At 47.0% G+C, this 14,596-nt stretch overlaps 1 protein-coding gene across 1 annotated transcript in view; it reads right to left on the bottom strand.

The window, feature by feature from the left end:
- Nucleotides 1-1,329: 1,329 nt before the first annotated feature.
- Nucleotides 1,330-14,596, bottom strand: part of Adamts8 (ADAM metallopeptidase with thrombospondin type 1 motif 8) — a 20,400-nt gene continuing 7,133 nt past the window's right edge. Inside the window, exons 2-9 of the mRNA XM_031345459.1 lie at nucleotides 13,044-13,283; nucleotides 11,879-12,014; nucleotides 11,117-11,284; nucleotides 9,379-9,683; nucleotides 7,466-7,649; nucleotides 5,067-5,239; nucleotides 4,780-4,955; nucleotides 1,330-2,542 (exon numbers count right to left, since the gene is read on the bottom strand). Of these exons, the coding sequence (XP_031201319.1) occupies nucleotides 1,972-2,542; nucleotides 4,780-4,955; nucleotides 5,067-5,239; nucleotides 7,466-7,649; nucleotides 9,379-9,683; nucleotides 11,117-11,284; nucleotides 11,879-12,014; nucleotides 13,044-13,283 (1,953 nt within the window). The 3' untranslated portion in view covers nucleotides 1,330-1,971. The remainder of the gene's footprint in view (nucleotides 2,543-4,779; nucleotides 4,956-5,066; nucleotides 5,240-7,465; nucleotides 7,650-9,378; nucleotides 9,684-11,116; nucleotides 11,285-11,878; nucleotides 12,015-13,043; nucleotides 13,284-14,596) is intronic.

The raw sequence follows: 14,596 nt of genomic DNA, 5'->3' as shown, positions 1-14,596 counted from the left end.
TTTGCATGTATATATCTTTGTGGGTGCATGTGTGTGTGTGTGTGTGTTTATGCATGTGGAAGTCAGAAGTTGATATAATCTATCTTTCTTGATTGCCCTCCACTTTCTTTATTGAGGCAAGGCATCTTGCTAAAAACCCTGAAACTCGATGACGGTTACTCTAGCTAGTCAGTATGCCTGTAGCTCTCTGTCATTGCCTCTTGAGCTTTGGAATTACAGGCAGGCTGCCCAGTCCACTTGGCTTTTTCTACGGGTACAGGAGATTTGGATTCCTGGCTGTACACTTGTACACCAAGCACTTTATTCACAGAACCATCTCCTCGGCTCCCAGGATTTTTTTTTTTAATATCTATTTCATCTCATCCATTTGTGACCAAGGACTGAATTCCTTATATGGAAGACTGAGCCAGGGAGCCCTTCTGAACCTTGAGAGAGATGAGGCAGGAAGACAGGATTTTAGAGGCTCTCGGGGAGCTTTCTAGTGGGTAATAGGTAGGGACTGTTCCAGATTAATAGTGCTCACTGGGAAGCTGCAGTACAAGGGTTTCAAGATAAGGATGAAATGTGGGGGTCAGGTGTTGAGCAGGAAGAGTGTCTCTCGAGTGATAGTCTCTAGGCAAAGGATGTGGAATTCTGGGATCCTAAAAGGTTTTTTTTTTTTTTTTTTTTGCTTAAATGAGCAGGTCAGCACATAAGAGGGCTGATAGTGCAGCTTACTGAGTGATACTATTTCTCCAGAATAGCAAGTCCTTGCCCCCCAAACAAACAAACAAACAAAAAGTATGGTGGTACATAGCTGGAATTTTAGCACTTGGGAGGTAGAGATAGGAGGATCAGAAGTCCAAGACCGCCCTAGACTACACGGAAAGTTTGAGGTTAGCCTGGACTACATGAGACCCTCTCTCAGAATCAGAAAACAACATGAACATCAGTGAGAACACGGGGATTCTGGAGTACTGAACAGCATAACCTACAGATGGGAACTCTCTGAAATGCAGGGGTTCTTGGGATGCAGTCTCTAAAGCCTCAGCCTTCCTACTACCTGGTGGTTGTTGGGAATGCAGATCCACAGCCTGCTCAAGTCATCACGTTGGACAGAGCCCTTTACAAGGCACTGGGGTTTGAGACCCACATTGGTGTGCATCTCATAGATGAACAGCTGCTTGCATGATCTGGATTTAGCAGGTCTTTTAGAACTTTCTTACTGAGAGTTGAAACTGGGAAACTAGCAGCTGGCCTATGTGTACCCCAGGTAAGCTATGTTTAACCTTTGTCTTTGGATACTGTGTCTCTACCTCTTCTAAAGAAGTGACGAGCCAGACTAGACAATTCCATTGGTGTAAGATCACACTTTAGTTCAGAGACAGAGTTGCATAAATACTTGAAATGGGTCTGCCCCAGCAGGTGGCAGCCTGAGAAAAGTGGCTTTCTAAAACCCTGTGATGGCCACCGCTGTCCTTTTAGACAACAGATTTTTAATTCTGGAAATAACCACAGTCATTTCTGAAGATAGCTTGGAGAGATCTATGGAGCTTGCTTTGGCATTCACTACTAACACCTGGCCTTATACCTCTTACATACCGATTTTCCCCTGCTGTGAGGTAGATTGATTATTGGGGAAACCAAATAGAAAAAAAAATTCTTCTTTTTCATTTAGCTTTGCTAGTCCTTTGCAAAGAGGCTGGCTCCGAAATCTCCCATTTGGATCAATAAGTGCACTTTTACCTTTTAACCTATCCGGTCTTCTTGATCATAAGCAAGGTCCAGTCCACCAGACATCAACTTTACAATCTGTTATCCTTATACCCTCTTCTCTCTTCCTTATGAATTAGGCAGTACCCAAAGGGTTGTAGTAATAGAAGGCTTGGAAGGGCCATGCCATCTTGATATGTAGCATCACCTTGGAGGGGACCTTTGTCTGTTATGCCAGTAGCCCCAATCCATAAGCCTAACACATTTCCACCAAGGGGATCAGAGGGGACATGGCAGGCTTCCACAGGGCTTGGCATCCTCAGGTTTCAGAGCCTCATCACAGGTGTCAGAGGCCTGACCTGAGGGGTCCCTGCATTCCACAGTCCGCCGCTGCCAGCTCCCTCCACATGTGCTTGGACATTCAGACCAGTCCCCCAGTACCCACTCCGCATAGGGTAGTGACTGAATGATGTTGGTGGTCGCTCTTTCCTTGCTATTCTGTGTGCTGAAGTCCATGTCATTGGGGACAAAGAAGGTATATCTGACTTTTGGAGGGAAGACCTCACCAGACACAGTCAGGAGCTGCACTGTTAGAGGCTCAGGTAGGGCCTGGAAGCTCTGCAGCCGCTCCAGGGTAGCCATGGAACCACTGTACTTTAGGATGGTCCCCTTCATCAAGATGTCTTGCTCTATGGCAGAGATGGCCAGGTTGCCATTCAGCAGGTATTGCCCAGTGGCTGTCTTCAGTGCCAGGTAGTTGCCATCGTTCCGGACCCCTGGGTGACTCCGTTGTTTCACATCAATGTTTGTGGCACCAGCTGGGATGGTGACAATGTCATTGTAGCCATAACTATGATGGAGACAGAAAAACTCTGTTAGGGTTGGAAGCTTCCCAGCCTGGAAACTGAAATGGGTCCCCCAGGTGGTTGGGGATGAATAGACAAAAAAAACAACTAGCAAATAATGAAGTGATTGATTGCCTCAAAGTTCAAAATAAATTAGATGCCAAGACAGACAGAATTGTCTTGGGTATTGGGCTCTCTATGGGTTTCTGCTTCATCTGGCAATTTACTGTAGTGATTGAGGCAGTTAGATGTATTGATCTTGACAGCAACACAGGAGAGCCTAGGGGAAAAGTGGAAATAGTACAGCCCCTCCTTGGCTCAAGTGAAAACTCAAATACATTTGCTAATTTGCAGTGGTAAAAGTGAGTGTGGCTACCTCCAGACTCATAGCTCGGACTCTTGTGGAAAAATATGAGCCCTTTCCTCATGCCAGAACCCAACCAGGAAAGAGGACTGACACTGTCTCTTTGAGTCAACCTGCATCTAGTATTGATTATTATGGACTTGGGAAGGATTGGAGATAAAGCTTGCTTCTTTGGAGCCACTTCTTGAGTGTGCCTAAACACCAGGAGCACCATGGTTTTTAGTGATGGGCTACAATTGGGGGAAATGCTTCCAGTGCACTATAGACATGGGGCTTTATGTAGGATGTCAAAATCTAGTTCCTCGTCCTCCTATGGGAATCTGGGCTATACAGAGTTGAGATAAACTATTAAGAAAGGCCATCAGGTGGCTTCTTTGCTATTCTTCCTGTGTGTTCAGTCTAAGGTTAGGGGAGTTATTCAAGGTCATGTGTCTAGGACCTAGGAGGAAGTAGCTAAGGTACCCGTGATCTGAATACCTCATGGATTTTTTCCTGCTTATTTGAGCTTAAATTTGAAAACACTCCCATTTTTTTCAGGTTCTATTTTTTGAGATATGCACTACCATAACATATGTAAAGAAGAAGATAGAAGACGGTTGGGGAAGTGAGGAGAAAGGAAGAAAAGGAGAGGGAGGAGGGATATAGAGAGGATGGAGCAAGCTTCACTAGGTACAAAACTAGTCAGTAAAGGGACAAAACTCTGAGATACTGAGATGGCTGGAAGGCCTGAATGCTAGAAAGTCATATGAATGCACCTGATACCAGAGGGACAAAGGAAATATTTGGACTTGATCTCACTCTTCAGGAAGTGCAAGGACAGCAGAGAACAAACAATTACCTGGCACTTAAAGAACCTGCCCAGCCATCTAGAGATGCTCTAGGTTTAATCTCTAGCATGGCAGGAAGAAGGAAAGAAGGAGGAAGAAGAGGAGGAGGAGGAGGGGGGAGGAGGAAGAGGAAGAGGAGGAGGACAAAGAAGATGAAGGAGGAGGAGGAGGAAGGGGAGGAGGAGGAGGAGGAGAGGAAGAGGAGGACAAAGAAGGAGGAGGAGGAGAGGAAGAGACGAGGAGGAGGAGGAGGAGGAGAGGAAGAGGAGGAGAAGAAGAAGAGGAAGAAGAAGAAGAAAAAGAAGAAGAAGAAGAAGAAGAAGAAGAAGAAGAAGAAGAAGAAGAAGAAGAAGAAGAAGAAGAAGAAGGAGAAGGATATCCAAGTTTTCTGTCTATCACTAACTCTCAGTGTGACCTTAGAAGAGTCATTCTTTTCCTGTTTCAGTCCCTCAGTCCCAAGGTAGTCCAACAGTTTTGCAAGGTAGAAAGAAAGCACTTTGGAGTACCCCAGGAGCTCTAACACATATGGGGTGCTCTAATGCATGTGAGGTAGTTGGGTGTGAGACTCTCTCCAAGATTGACAAGGTTTGTGTCTTCTCTGATGAAGATCTAGTCATGGAGAGACAGGGATCATTGGCCTTAGGGTTAGATGTCCTCTCCATAACAGGCCTAGGGGAAATGTTGTTGGCTGAGTCCTGTGTTACTCAGTGTTGCTCTCCTGTTAATTGACTCAGAGCTGACCCATTTCCATCCACATGGCTTCCAGCTCTAATGAAATAACGGCTGCTCCATCCCGTTCTCTTCATAGCCAGATCCTATTCCAAGTGCCCCACACTTCCCACCTCAGTAAATCCTGACAAGGACTGTAAGAAGAGGTGGCCACTGACATTCTGTACAGAAATGGAGTCTTGAAAAAAAAAAAAAAGAAATGGAGTCTTGAAATCTTTATAAGACGCAACTATTAATTAGCAGCTGTTATTTAAGCTTGAGGTCACCAGTGTCCAAAGCTCTTTCTGTTCCTCTGCCTAGGTACAACCTCTAGGTGACTCACCTGAAGGGGGTGAAAGAACCGGAGACCTTCCTACAGGCAGTGCCTTTGCCCCCACAAACCCCACATTTGTCCAGCTTCTTAGGCGAGTTCACCACATGGTCACAGCCGGCCTTAACACATTGCCCCCGGACGCAGATGGACAGAGTATCCGGTCCACACAGAGTGCCATCGATCACCTGGGAAAGGAAAGGTAAGAGGGGACATGTAGCACACATAAGCCATCTGCAGGTGGGGGAGCCAACACGTGCCTGTCCTCGAATCCCTGTCAGAGTCCAGGGGATTCTTACCTTAGCTTCAAACACTTTGAACTCACTCCTTCCACGGGCTCTGCAAAACAGCTTGCATCGGTCTCGGGGGGATACTCCTGAATATTTGGGGACCCACTGCAGGAAATTCCCATCCAGGTCGGTGTGGTTGTAGGCATTATATTTCTCACATTGCTGCTCCCTGAAGCTTTTTCCTGAGAAGAGGAAGGAATGGCACGAAGTAACATACCCACTGAAGTACTATGGTAGAGAAGGATCCGAATCTAGGCTTCCTTTCTCTCTAGGCTTTGAACTCAACCCAAGGACCCAGAAACCCACTATTTCTAGACATACCTGGATGGGGGGAGGTGTGTGTGTGTGTGTGACCTTTTCTCAAAGGTCCAAGAAAAGGAGCCATCCAGCCTCACATTGGGATTTCTGGTACAAATATCCTTCCCATCTGAGGATGTAGGATTGACACGGAACTGTACTTTCAGGACTCTTGTTTATACTTTATGCTGATTTCCCTGGTAACAACGGACATGTGGCAAATGCTTACTGGCACTTCTAGCTCCGGTCTTGCCTCTACAGCTTACTTTCTTAATTCTGAATATCTATGGGAGAGCTTCATCTGTAGGTACTATAATTACTGCCTACCAGAATTATCTTATTCTTTTGATAATTGGTTTGGTTGGTATGTATTGTAATGAGACTGGCACTCTAGCATCCTGGACATTCAAGCATCTCTCTGTGCTATTTCTAATCTACCATGACATCTGCTAAATTCAGGAAAACTTGTCATTTCAGATGATTGTATATAACTCTCATAATCCCAAGCTCAGGCCTCATACCATGTCTTGGGGACCCAGTATTAAGCTTCCTGTGAGCCTCCCCAGTGCTCACACACGAAGGCTATGTGCACAGCCTTCAGACCAATTTACCCTTCAGATGTGTTTTTTTCACACAATCCTGAATGAATTCTGCTCCTCCCACCATGCATCTCTACCCTTGTTGTGCATCTGAATGGCCCATGAAGACTTCTAAACTCAGATGTATAGTGCTGAGCTGTGAGCTCATACTGCCAAAGGGGTCCTGGCTGTACTTGGAAGAGTGTCAGGGTGACCTGATGGGATAGTTGTCATGGACAATCCACACATGATGTTTCAGGCTTTAAGGACCTTTCCGGTCTGGCTTTGACAAGAAGCAACTTCTTTTTGGCTCCTCCTGAGCATTTGATGGGGTCTATCATATCTGCCTCATCCTGGTACATAACTTCCTGTCTCACCAGCATATCATCATCTGAACCTTCCTTGGCCTTAACTCTCTGAGCTTCCTTCCCTGGTTCCCCATATATTCAGTGTTGCTGCTTTATGGAGTAAGCCATGATTACTGTGCAAAAGAGTTCATCATTAGTCATATTGCAGAGTTCTTGAGGACAGAGACCATGCTGTGTGCATTTATACCTTCTGTATCTATTATGGTTACAAACACAGAGGCACTGACGGATACTTGATAGAAATGGCTGATCTCAGTACTTGTGAAGTTATAATGTCACCTATTACTCATGTCTACCTTGAAAACTCTCATTGGTACCAAAGAAAAATTTCTAGAGCATATACTCCTGATCCTCCCTGTTTAGTAAAACTGTACAGCCTACAGATTTCCCTAATAGATACCCAGCCCAATGCCAGGGCATCTATCTTGGCAGCTGGGAGGATTTCTCCTAAAGCTTCCCCTGCCTTTTCTTGCTGTCAGCACTTCCTGGAGCTGCCCAAACTGCCACTGGAGGGGATGGTGGCAAAAAAAAAAAAATTCTGATATTCTGATTCCCTTTCCTAAGTTGGCTACTGCTCCCCCCTTTCCACTTTGAATTCATGTGTGTGCTTTCTAGCATGACCTAGGGGGTAGGAATGAGCAAGGGGAGGCAGAGGTGGTGCTACTTCTGAGGAAGGCTGTTAGGCAGTTGCTATGGCTCCAAGGGAAGACAAGCAGCTCTTCTCAGAAAGAATGTACCCAGGAATCAATCACATCCAGAAACCCTCCCTCCTGCCTGGGCTGAGTGCTGGCTGGAGAGACCTTGGAGGTTTGGCTCTGACACTTGCTTTGGAAAAGGCTGCCATGTGCATAGAGAAGGCCTCCAGGAGGATTATTACCCTCCACGCAATCCCTCTTCAAAGTCCTTCTCAGATTTGCTTGAGAGTGACATGCTTTGTTTCTCAACAGCTCAGAAGATCAGGGTAAGAACAATCTCTTCTCTGATATCACCATCCTCTCCCTAAAAGAGGAACAGTCCTGGTTGCCTGAGGACTGCTCCCAGGCTCGACATCTTGCAGAGCCCATGCAAATCTGGATGAAGGCTCGGCTTTGTACGTAGGGAGACCCCTCTCTTCTTCTTGGGACCCCTCGCACCTACACCATCAGCTATTCTGGCAGGTGATTACCGCTTGGTGGACATTCCTCTGTGTTGCATGATTGGTACTTGACTCTTTCACCCAGGCAAAATCTTCCTCCATTCTGAGGAGCTGGATTATCACACTCACGGCTCGAAAATTGTATCCCTCCACCACAGGTGCGCGAACATTGTCCCCAGGGTCCCCAGGGACCCCAGTCTCCATCGACCACAGCCTGCAACACACAATGCCATTGAATCAGAACCACAGGGGAGCAGGTTTCAGTCCTCTATGCCACCTGGTGGCTTGGGCATGACGTCCTCATCTGAACGTATGGAGTTCTGTCAATAAGTTCAATTGCTTGGTTAATGATAGCGTGGCTCGCTTGAATGGGGCTTCATGAGCACAGAGGCTTGCTAGGATTGTTTGTTGTGTCTGCGAAGTATATTTGAACAGCACCTTACCCTACCCAGGTGCCCAACACAATAGCTGCAGAATGGGTATGAGAGAGTCTTTTATGGGTAAGTTTGGGCCTAGTGCAGTAGGTTTCCATTGGTGCTCATGGTGTCCTCAATAGGAAGAGTCTGGAGTCAATGCAGCTAGCTGCTCACCCGGGGAGGACATATACCCCTAGTAGTGGATCAAGACAATTATTCTTCGAAATAAACAACAGTGCATAATCCCCACAAAGCCTTTCCTTTGACAGCCCCATCAATGGTTCTAAATTACTTTTTTTCTATTATTAAAGCTACATTTTCCTCATATAAAAATGAAAGCAGAAGACTGTAAAAATAAATATGGGAAGAAAGGGAAAGAAAGCAAGCTTTAAAAATGTACCACTGCACAGAAAGAAACTACTCCCATGATTGTCATAGAATCCTCCCATTCTTCTGCTCCAAATATAAAATCCTACAGCAGCGATGCATTCATTTGACAGAGGCATGATATTATAAAGCGTAGTTTCCAGTCTTGCCCTTTTCGCTTTCAGGATAGACGATCCTGACTGTTTTATGTCACTCTCAAAGTTCTGCCTCTGAGATAGGTGGTTGAACCCTTCTTCTCTTTCAACACCATGAGAAGAAGATGAATGAGGAGACCAGGAGGTGGTGAGCTGGAATCCATGAACGCTGCACCAGCCTAGGCTTCGGGTGAGAATGTGTGGCTTCCACAGCCCAGGGAGGCTCCCAAATCAGCACAAGAGCATGCCACCCCGAGGACAGCCCTTGGAACGTGCTCAGGCCACCGTGGCAATTCAGTGCTGGGCAGGACCCAGGCTGTGAAACTCATCGGATGGTATTTCATCACGGAGGCTCCATGACTTGCAGAGGGAGAAATGTGATCAGCCTTGCTGTTTGGATGTATTAAGAGCAGGGAGAAGAAGTGAACCACTTAAAACCCTCACTGGCATTGCCTTGGGTCTTCACGCAAGTTTCCTCTGTACTGGGCCAAGGTTTCTCTTTCTGGACACAGGCCACTTGGATCCCTTCTCCCCTCCTCTCAGAGTAGGACATTCTTACCATTACACTCACTCTCTGATTTCTACTAAGGAGCTCAACTCAAACATGGCAAGCTATGGATACTCAGCCCTTATGCAATGCTCCTACTCCATGTCATACTCTATTTATAGTAGGTTCCTCTGGGCTCTCACTTGCTGACTGCCCACCTTCTGGTCTTCACACCTTCTCCAATCTGCATGAGTCCTCAAAACAGCTACAAATCAGTACCAAAGAGGAGATACTAGACTTCAAGGAGCAAGGCAACATCCGGTTGACCATGAGCAAGCCTCAAAGCTCCCCATGTGTAGGGGTAATTACCGTTTGTTCTGTTGAAAGATGATTGACTTTCTGATAAGTAACACTTGCAGGTTGACCTGAAGCATTTTAGCTCCCGACTCTCACATGTAGAGCCTTTGCCACCCTGTCCAGCTTTCCTTTCCTCCCTTTATATCCCCTCATTTTCCTCACCTTGGGATTCTCCACTTCCTCCTTGAGCACACAGCTACCATCCAGACACAGGTGCCCAGGGCCACAGGGTGTACCATCAGCCCAGAGCAGGCTGCCATTCTTTGTGTGGCAAATGGGCTCATCACTATCCCGATGACGGCACCAGAGCTGGACACAGATGTCCTCCACAGAGGTGTTGGGGCAGTGTCGGAAATCAGGCCCAAAGATCTGCTTGCACTGCTGGTCCAGCTCATAGAGGGTGCTATGGCCTGGGAGGCCTGTGGGGAGGGGCAGAACCGAGGTGGGGGCATCCAGGAGACAATCTCCTGAGAATAGGAGAAACAGATGAGTCAGAACAAGCGCAAGGTTTCCTGTACTGAGCTCCTATACCAAACTCCAATTCTGAGTGATGTACTTTAGTGTCTAGGCATCCTAGTTTCTTCATCCCTGATCTAGACATCACCAACACCCAACCATGTACATAGAGCTTGTTTAATTCTAGGCAACTGTAGCAAATGTTTTTGTAGGATGAGTTTTCTTCTGCTGTCCAGAACATGTAGGGCACATTTCCTGTGATGTTCAGTATGAAACTCGTGATGGCCAGCTTCTTTTTTCTTTAAATGTTTTTTATTAGATATTTTCTTTATTTACATGTCATATGATATCTTCTTTCCCAGTTTCTCCTCCGAAAAAAATAATAAAATAAAATAAAAACAAAAAAACAAGGGGGAAAAAAAAAAACCCTGTTTCCTTCCTCCCTCCCCTGCTCACCAACCCACCCTCTCTGGCTTCCTGGCCCTGGCATTCCCCTACACTGGGGCATAGAACCTTCACAGGGCCAAGTGGCTCTCCTGCCCTTGATGACCAACTAGGCCATCCTCTGCTATACATATGCTGTTGGAGCCATGAGTCTCACCATGTGTACTCTTTGGTTGGTGGTTTAGTCCCTGGGAGCTCTGAGAGTGCTAGTTAGTTCATATTGTTGTTCTTCCTAAGGAGCTGCAAACCTTTCAGCTCCTTGGGACCTTTCTCTAGCTCCTTCATTGGTGACCCTGTGCTCAGTCCAATGGATGGCTGTGAGCCCCTACTTCTGTATTAGTTGGGTACAGTCAGAGGATGGCCAGCCTCTTGGACTATAAAGCCATATCCAATGTAAAGTTTAAGAACCCTGACATGCAAAGTAAGCCTGAGTATTGACATTTGCACAATCTGCTATTTTTGCATTGGCTGTATCCTTGTCTCCTTCAGAAGAATCTAGAATACTTGCTTCACTGCTTTGTACTGTTAAACAGTCTAAACTTTAACCAGGCACCCCTGCTCTAGATCCTGGATCTCATATTACCAGCTCACAGTCTTTTTGTCATTTCTGAGCTGCCACTCAGTCTACCACTCCAGCCTGGAACATTCTCTTCTCTGCTCTTTCAAACTACAAACAGTCTTCCATTCCTCTATGTTCTGCTTAAACTCATCACCTCTGGACAACCTTCTCACACTAATTCCTTTTGCGTTGGAAGAAATAAATCTAAGTTAGCCCAGAGCTCAGGCTATGGGAAGATGGGGGCAAGGAGGAGCATTCTGGGAAGATGCTTAGCATGCCTTTCTAGAATGACATGCCTCTGAAGTCTTCCCCCACCCTATGGGCTTTGTGGGAAAGCACAGCTGCAGGGTGTCCCCAGACCACAGCAGGTGCCAACAGCCATGAAAGAGGCTCTGTAGCAGATGGGTGGGGAGAAGCCGTGGCAAGCTGAGTGGGGCATACCGTGACCGTCATCCAGGAGCTCTGTGAGGTAGACAGCACTGCAGGGAGACCAGGGCAGTGTCTTGTTCACGTGGATGAAGAATGGCGCCATCATGTGGTACTTGCCCATGGGCCCAAACAGTCTCACACAAGGCTTAGAATCATCGTGGGGCATGCTGAGAACGTGCCCTGGTTGGGGGTGAAGGGAGCAGAGAGCTGTGATCTATTCCAGCTGTTAAACCTGCAGATGCCCTGTCCTGCCCATATGTTCCCTATGTGGCCAGCAGTGTTGATGGTCTCAGCAGTCCTTTCCTGCTACCATCTCCCATTGGCATGGCCATGGTGACTCCCTCAACACATTTACTTTGGGTCTTATTTTCAGTGTCCTACTTCCAAGAAGTCTTTTCGGGTTTCAGAGGACCATTGAGACCTCTTTAGTTTTTAACCAAAGAGGATCTCACATTTCCTTTTACTGTTGGTTGTCTAACATGGCTCTCTCTTCATAATCCATCTTCCCACAAAACCTGACTACTTAGCTTCCTTAGGTTATCATGGTAACCGAACACTTCTCCTATGTTTTGGCATTCTCAATTTAGTACTTTGGTTTTATGCTCAGAGTAGGAATGGAGTCGGTAACATCAAGTATAGCATCTATATTCATAGAACTACTTTGCCAATGGCTACATGTAAGATGGCCTCCTTCTCAGAAGCCAGGTAGCTGCAAACTTGACAGAGGTAGCTTCTGCTGACATCTGAAGCAAGCTCTGGTATGACAAATCTTACCTAGCTCATGGGCCAGGGTGTAGGCTGCCTGCAGTCCCTCATCTTTGATCACTGAGCAGCTCTTGTTGGGGTCACAGATGGTGCCAACGTCTGCCATCCCCAGGGTGTCACACTGCTCTCCCTTCCCGCAGAAGTTCTGTTTGGTGAAGATAGCATGCTAGGTTATAGGGATAGGCACGGAGACCAGAGATAAATGCCCAGTGTCCCACTCAGCCCTCTGAGAGATAACACCCGATGGTATAAGCATTACTGAGCCTTCTAGTGTGTGTGTGTGTGTGTGTGTGTGTGCATGTACTCAAGTGTGCACACACATGCACATGTGGTGCTAGTGTTAATGTTGGTGTTGTCTTAACAATGATATGTTTCTTGGGCCCCTCTCTAGATTAGAAAAACAAAGACAGACGAACCAATTGTCTTGGTGCTGAACTCTACTGATTATCCCATTTAACACAAACACACACACACACACACACACACACACACACACACACACACTCACTCACTCACACAGGGCAGTGGTAGTGGGGCATTGAGTGACAGTTGACCTGGCTGGGACTTCAAAGGCCTGCTTTAGAAAGTAGATCTTCACTGTTGCTCAGAGGCTAGCCCTGCAGTAAGACTGCTTGGGCTTAACTTCAGGCACTATGCTGTATGGCCTCTTGGTGCCTCAATGACCTCAGTTGCAAAGTGGCTATAACACCACTTCATTTCCACCCATGGTTCCTGTGGGGACTGATGGCCTGGGCCTGACATATTCAGCTGTGCCCACTGCCTTCACGAAAGCTGTTTAAGTCACCCAGCCACCCTCCTATGTGAAAACTCCAGGGATCCCTAGGTGACCATTCAGACTGAAGACAGAACCCTTTTGCATTTCCATTTCCAGACCTCTCCCAGGGCTGCTTGAGCCTGCTGCCTCTTGGTATGACCTCAGCAGACAGCTGGTCACAAACGTTTGGAAAAGTGCCCTTATTAGATTCTTCTTCCCTTGCAGAGGCCCCTCACTTGCCTCATGACCCTCTTCTCATCATTCCAGCCAGAGGCCTCCAAAGTCCAGCTGGGGCCAGCAGGGAGACAGCTCCCATGTTTGGGCAGGCCTCAAAGCCCTCCCTTTGATCTGCCCATCCTATCTTCTGCCTTCCCGGGCTTTCAGAACCAGCCCACACACCTGTCTGGTGAACAAGATGGCAGTGTCATAGTGCTCCGGGTGGCGGTCGCTGGGCTTGTTGAAGCGCCGCTGCCAGCTGCAGAAGTTGCGCAGTGTGAGCCCCCCATTGTCCGACACCTCTGGGCCCCATCCTTCCTCTTCCACTATTAGCACTTTTACCACCACAAGGTTGATGGAGTTCCTGATGCTCGGGTGCTTGTAGATTCGGGCTGCCATTGACATCACTGTGAGAATGTGGTTCTACCAGAAGGGGGAACAGTGAGAGAATGCCAGTCACTTTCATGGCCTTGGCTGTCCATTCCTACCACCTCTTTAGGAGATGCTTATCTTACACATGTCAGGCTCCGGGCTGAGCTTTATAGACATGCAGCATCCCATGAGGATTAGAAAAACATTCAAGGACTTGGTGTTATTTCCCCAGAGAAAAAGACCAAGCCTCAGTGGCTGGAGCAAGATCACAAAGTGAATGAACCATCGTCGAAACCCAGTCCTGTTTGAACACAAAACTTATGCATTGAACATCTAGACCAGTTCATGGGTGACACACTTCCTAGTTACTAATTAAAATTCAACACACACAGTTCTTCTATTGCACCAGCAACCTTTCAAATGCACCAACAATTGTACACAGAACATGGCTACTGCATTAGAACTGCAAATAAAAGGTTCTCTTGGGTTGGATGGCTTATTCTGACTTCTCAGGACACCAGCAGGCTCCTTGCCAAGCATCCCCATCTTCCCTGGCTTCACCCCAGAAGCAACAGTCTGAGGACTTACAGTCAGTGGAATTTCCCTCTTACAATCTGTCTGAGCATCTTCCTGATGTTCATTGGGACAACTTCTATTTTTGAGTCTGAGAACTGTTAACTCTGAACACTTTGCTCTAATAATTTACCCTTAGCAACAGCTACTCTGCAGTAGTCATTGACCATAGTGGACACAACCCCTCATTAACTTCTCATAGCAACTATAGATCAGGCATTGCTGTTCTGCTTATGAATGAAAGAGTCATTCAAGTTCAATAAGTTCTTGAAGATCACACTACTCTTAAAGCCAAGATGCCAGCTCAGGTGTGTATGTCTGAGGTTCACTCTCCTTCCTAGACTTCAGCCTTCTGCTTTCTTCATGAACAGTCCCCACCCCTCACTCCCAGTATTTATTCACTTCTACTTGGAGTCTGAGAGAGGCCAGAGGGCCTAATGATACTCACATGCAGAGGATCCCACCTGCTTGCAGTTCCCCCCAGGCCAATCGAAAGGCCTATGGTCCTACATCATGAGTTGGCCTCTGGCCTATCCTTGAGCTGCCAACTGCTTTTTTGCTGGATTCCAAGGCTTTGAGGGGAGGCCAGATGAGAGCTTATTGTCCTGCTTTGGGGGCCTTGTGTATTATTTTTCAGAGGCAGAGACAGAGGGTGACAAGCTGGCATGCTTTGAGCCCATGGTATGGCCAGCTGAGCAGTTGCTTGCATGTTTTGCCTTTTTTGCTTCCTGGAGCTTCACGGATCTCAGCTCCTCTCTCTCTCCCTCTCTCTCTCTCTCTCTCTCTCTCTC

This window comes from Mastomys coucha, unplaced genomic scaffold (genome assembly GCF_008632895.1).
Source record: "Mastomys coucha isolate ucsf_1 unplaced genomic scaffold, UCSF_Mcou_1 pScaffold23, whole genome shotgun sequence".
NCBI classification, from domain to species: domain Eukaryota; kingdom Metazoa; phylum Chordata; class Mammalia; order Rodentia; family Muridae; genus Mastomys; species Mastomys coucha.
The sequence above is the reverse complement of the archived record's forward strand: the minus strand, read 5'-3'. Positions and strand labels throughout refer to the sequence as shown.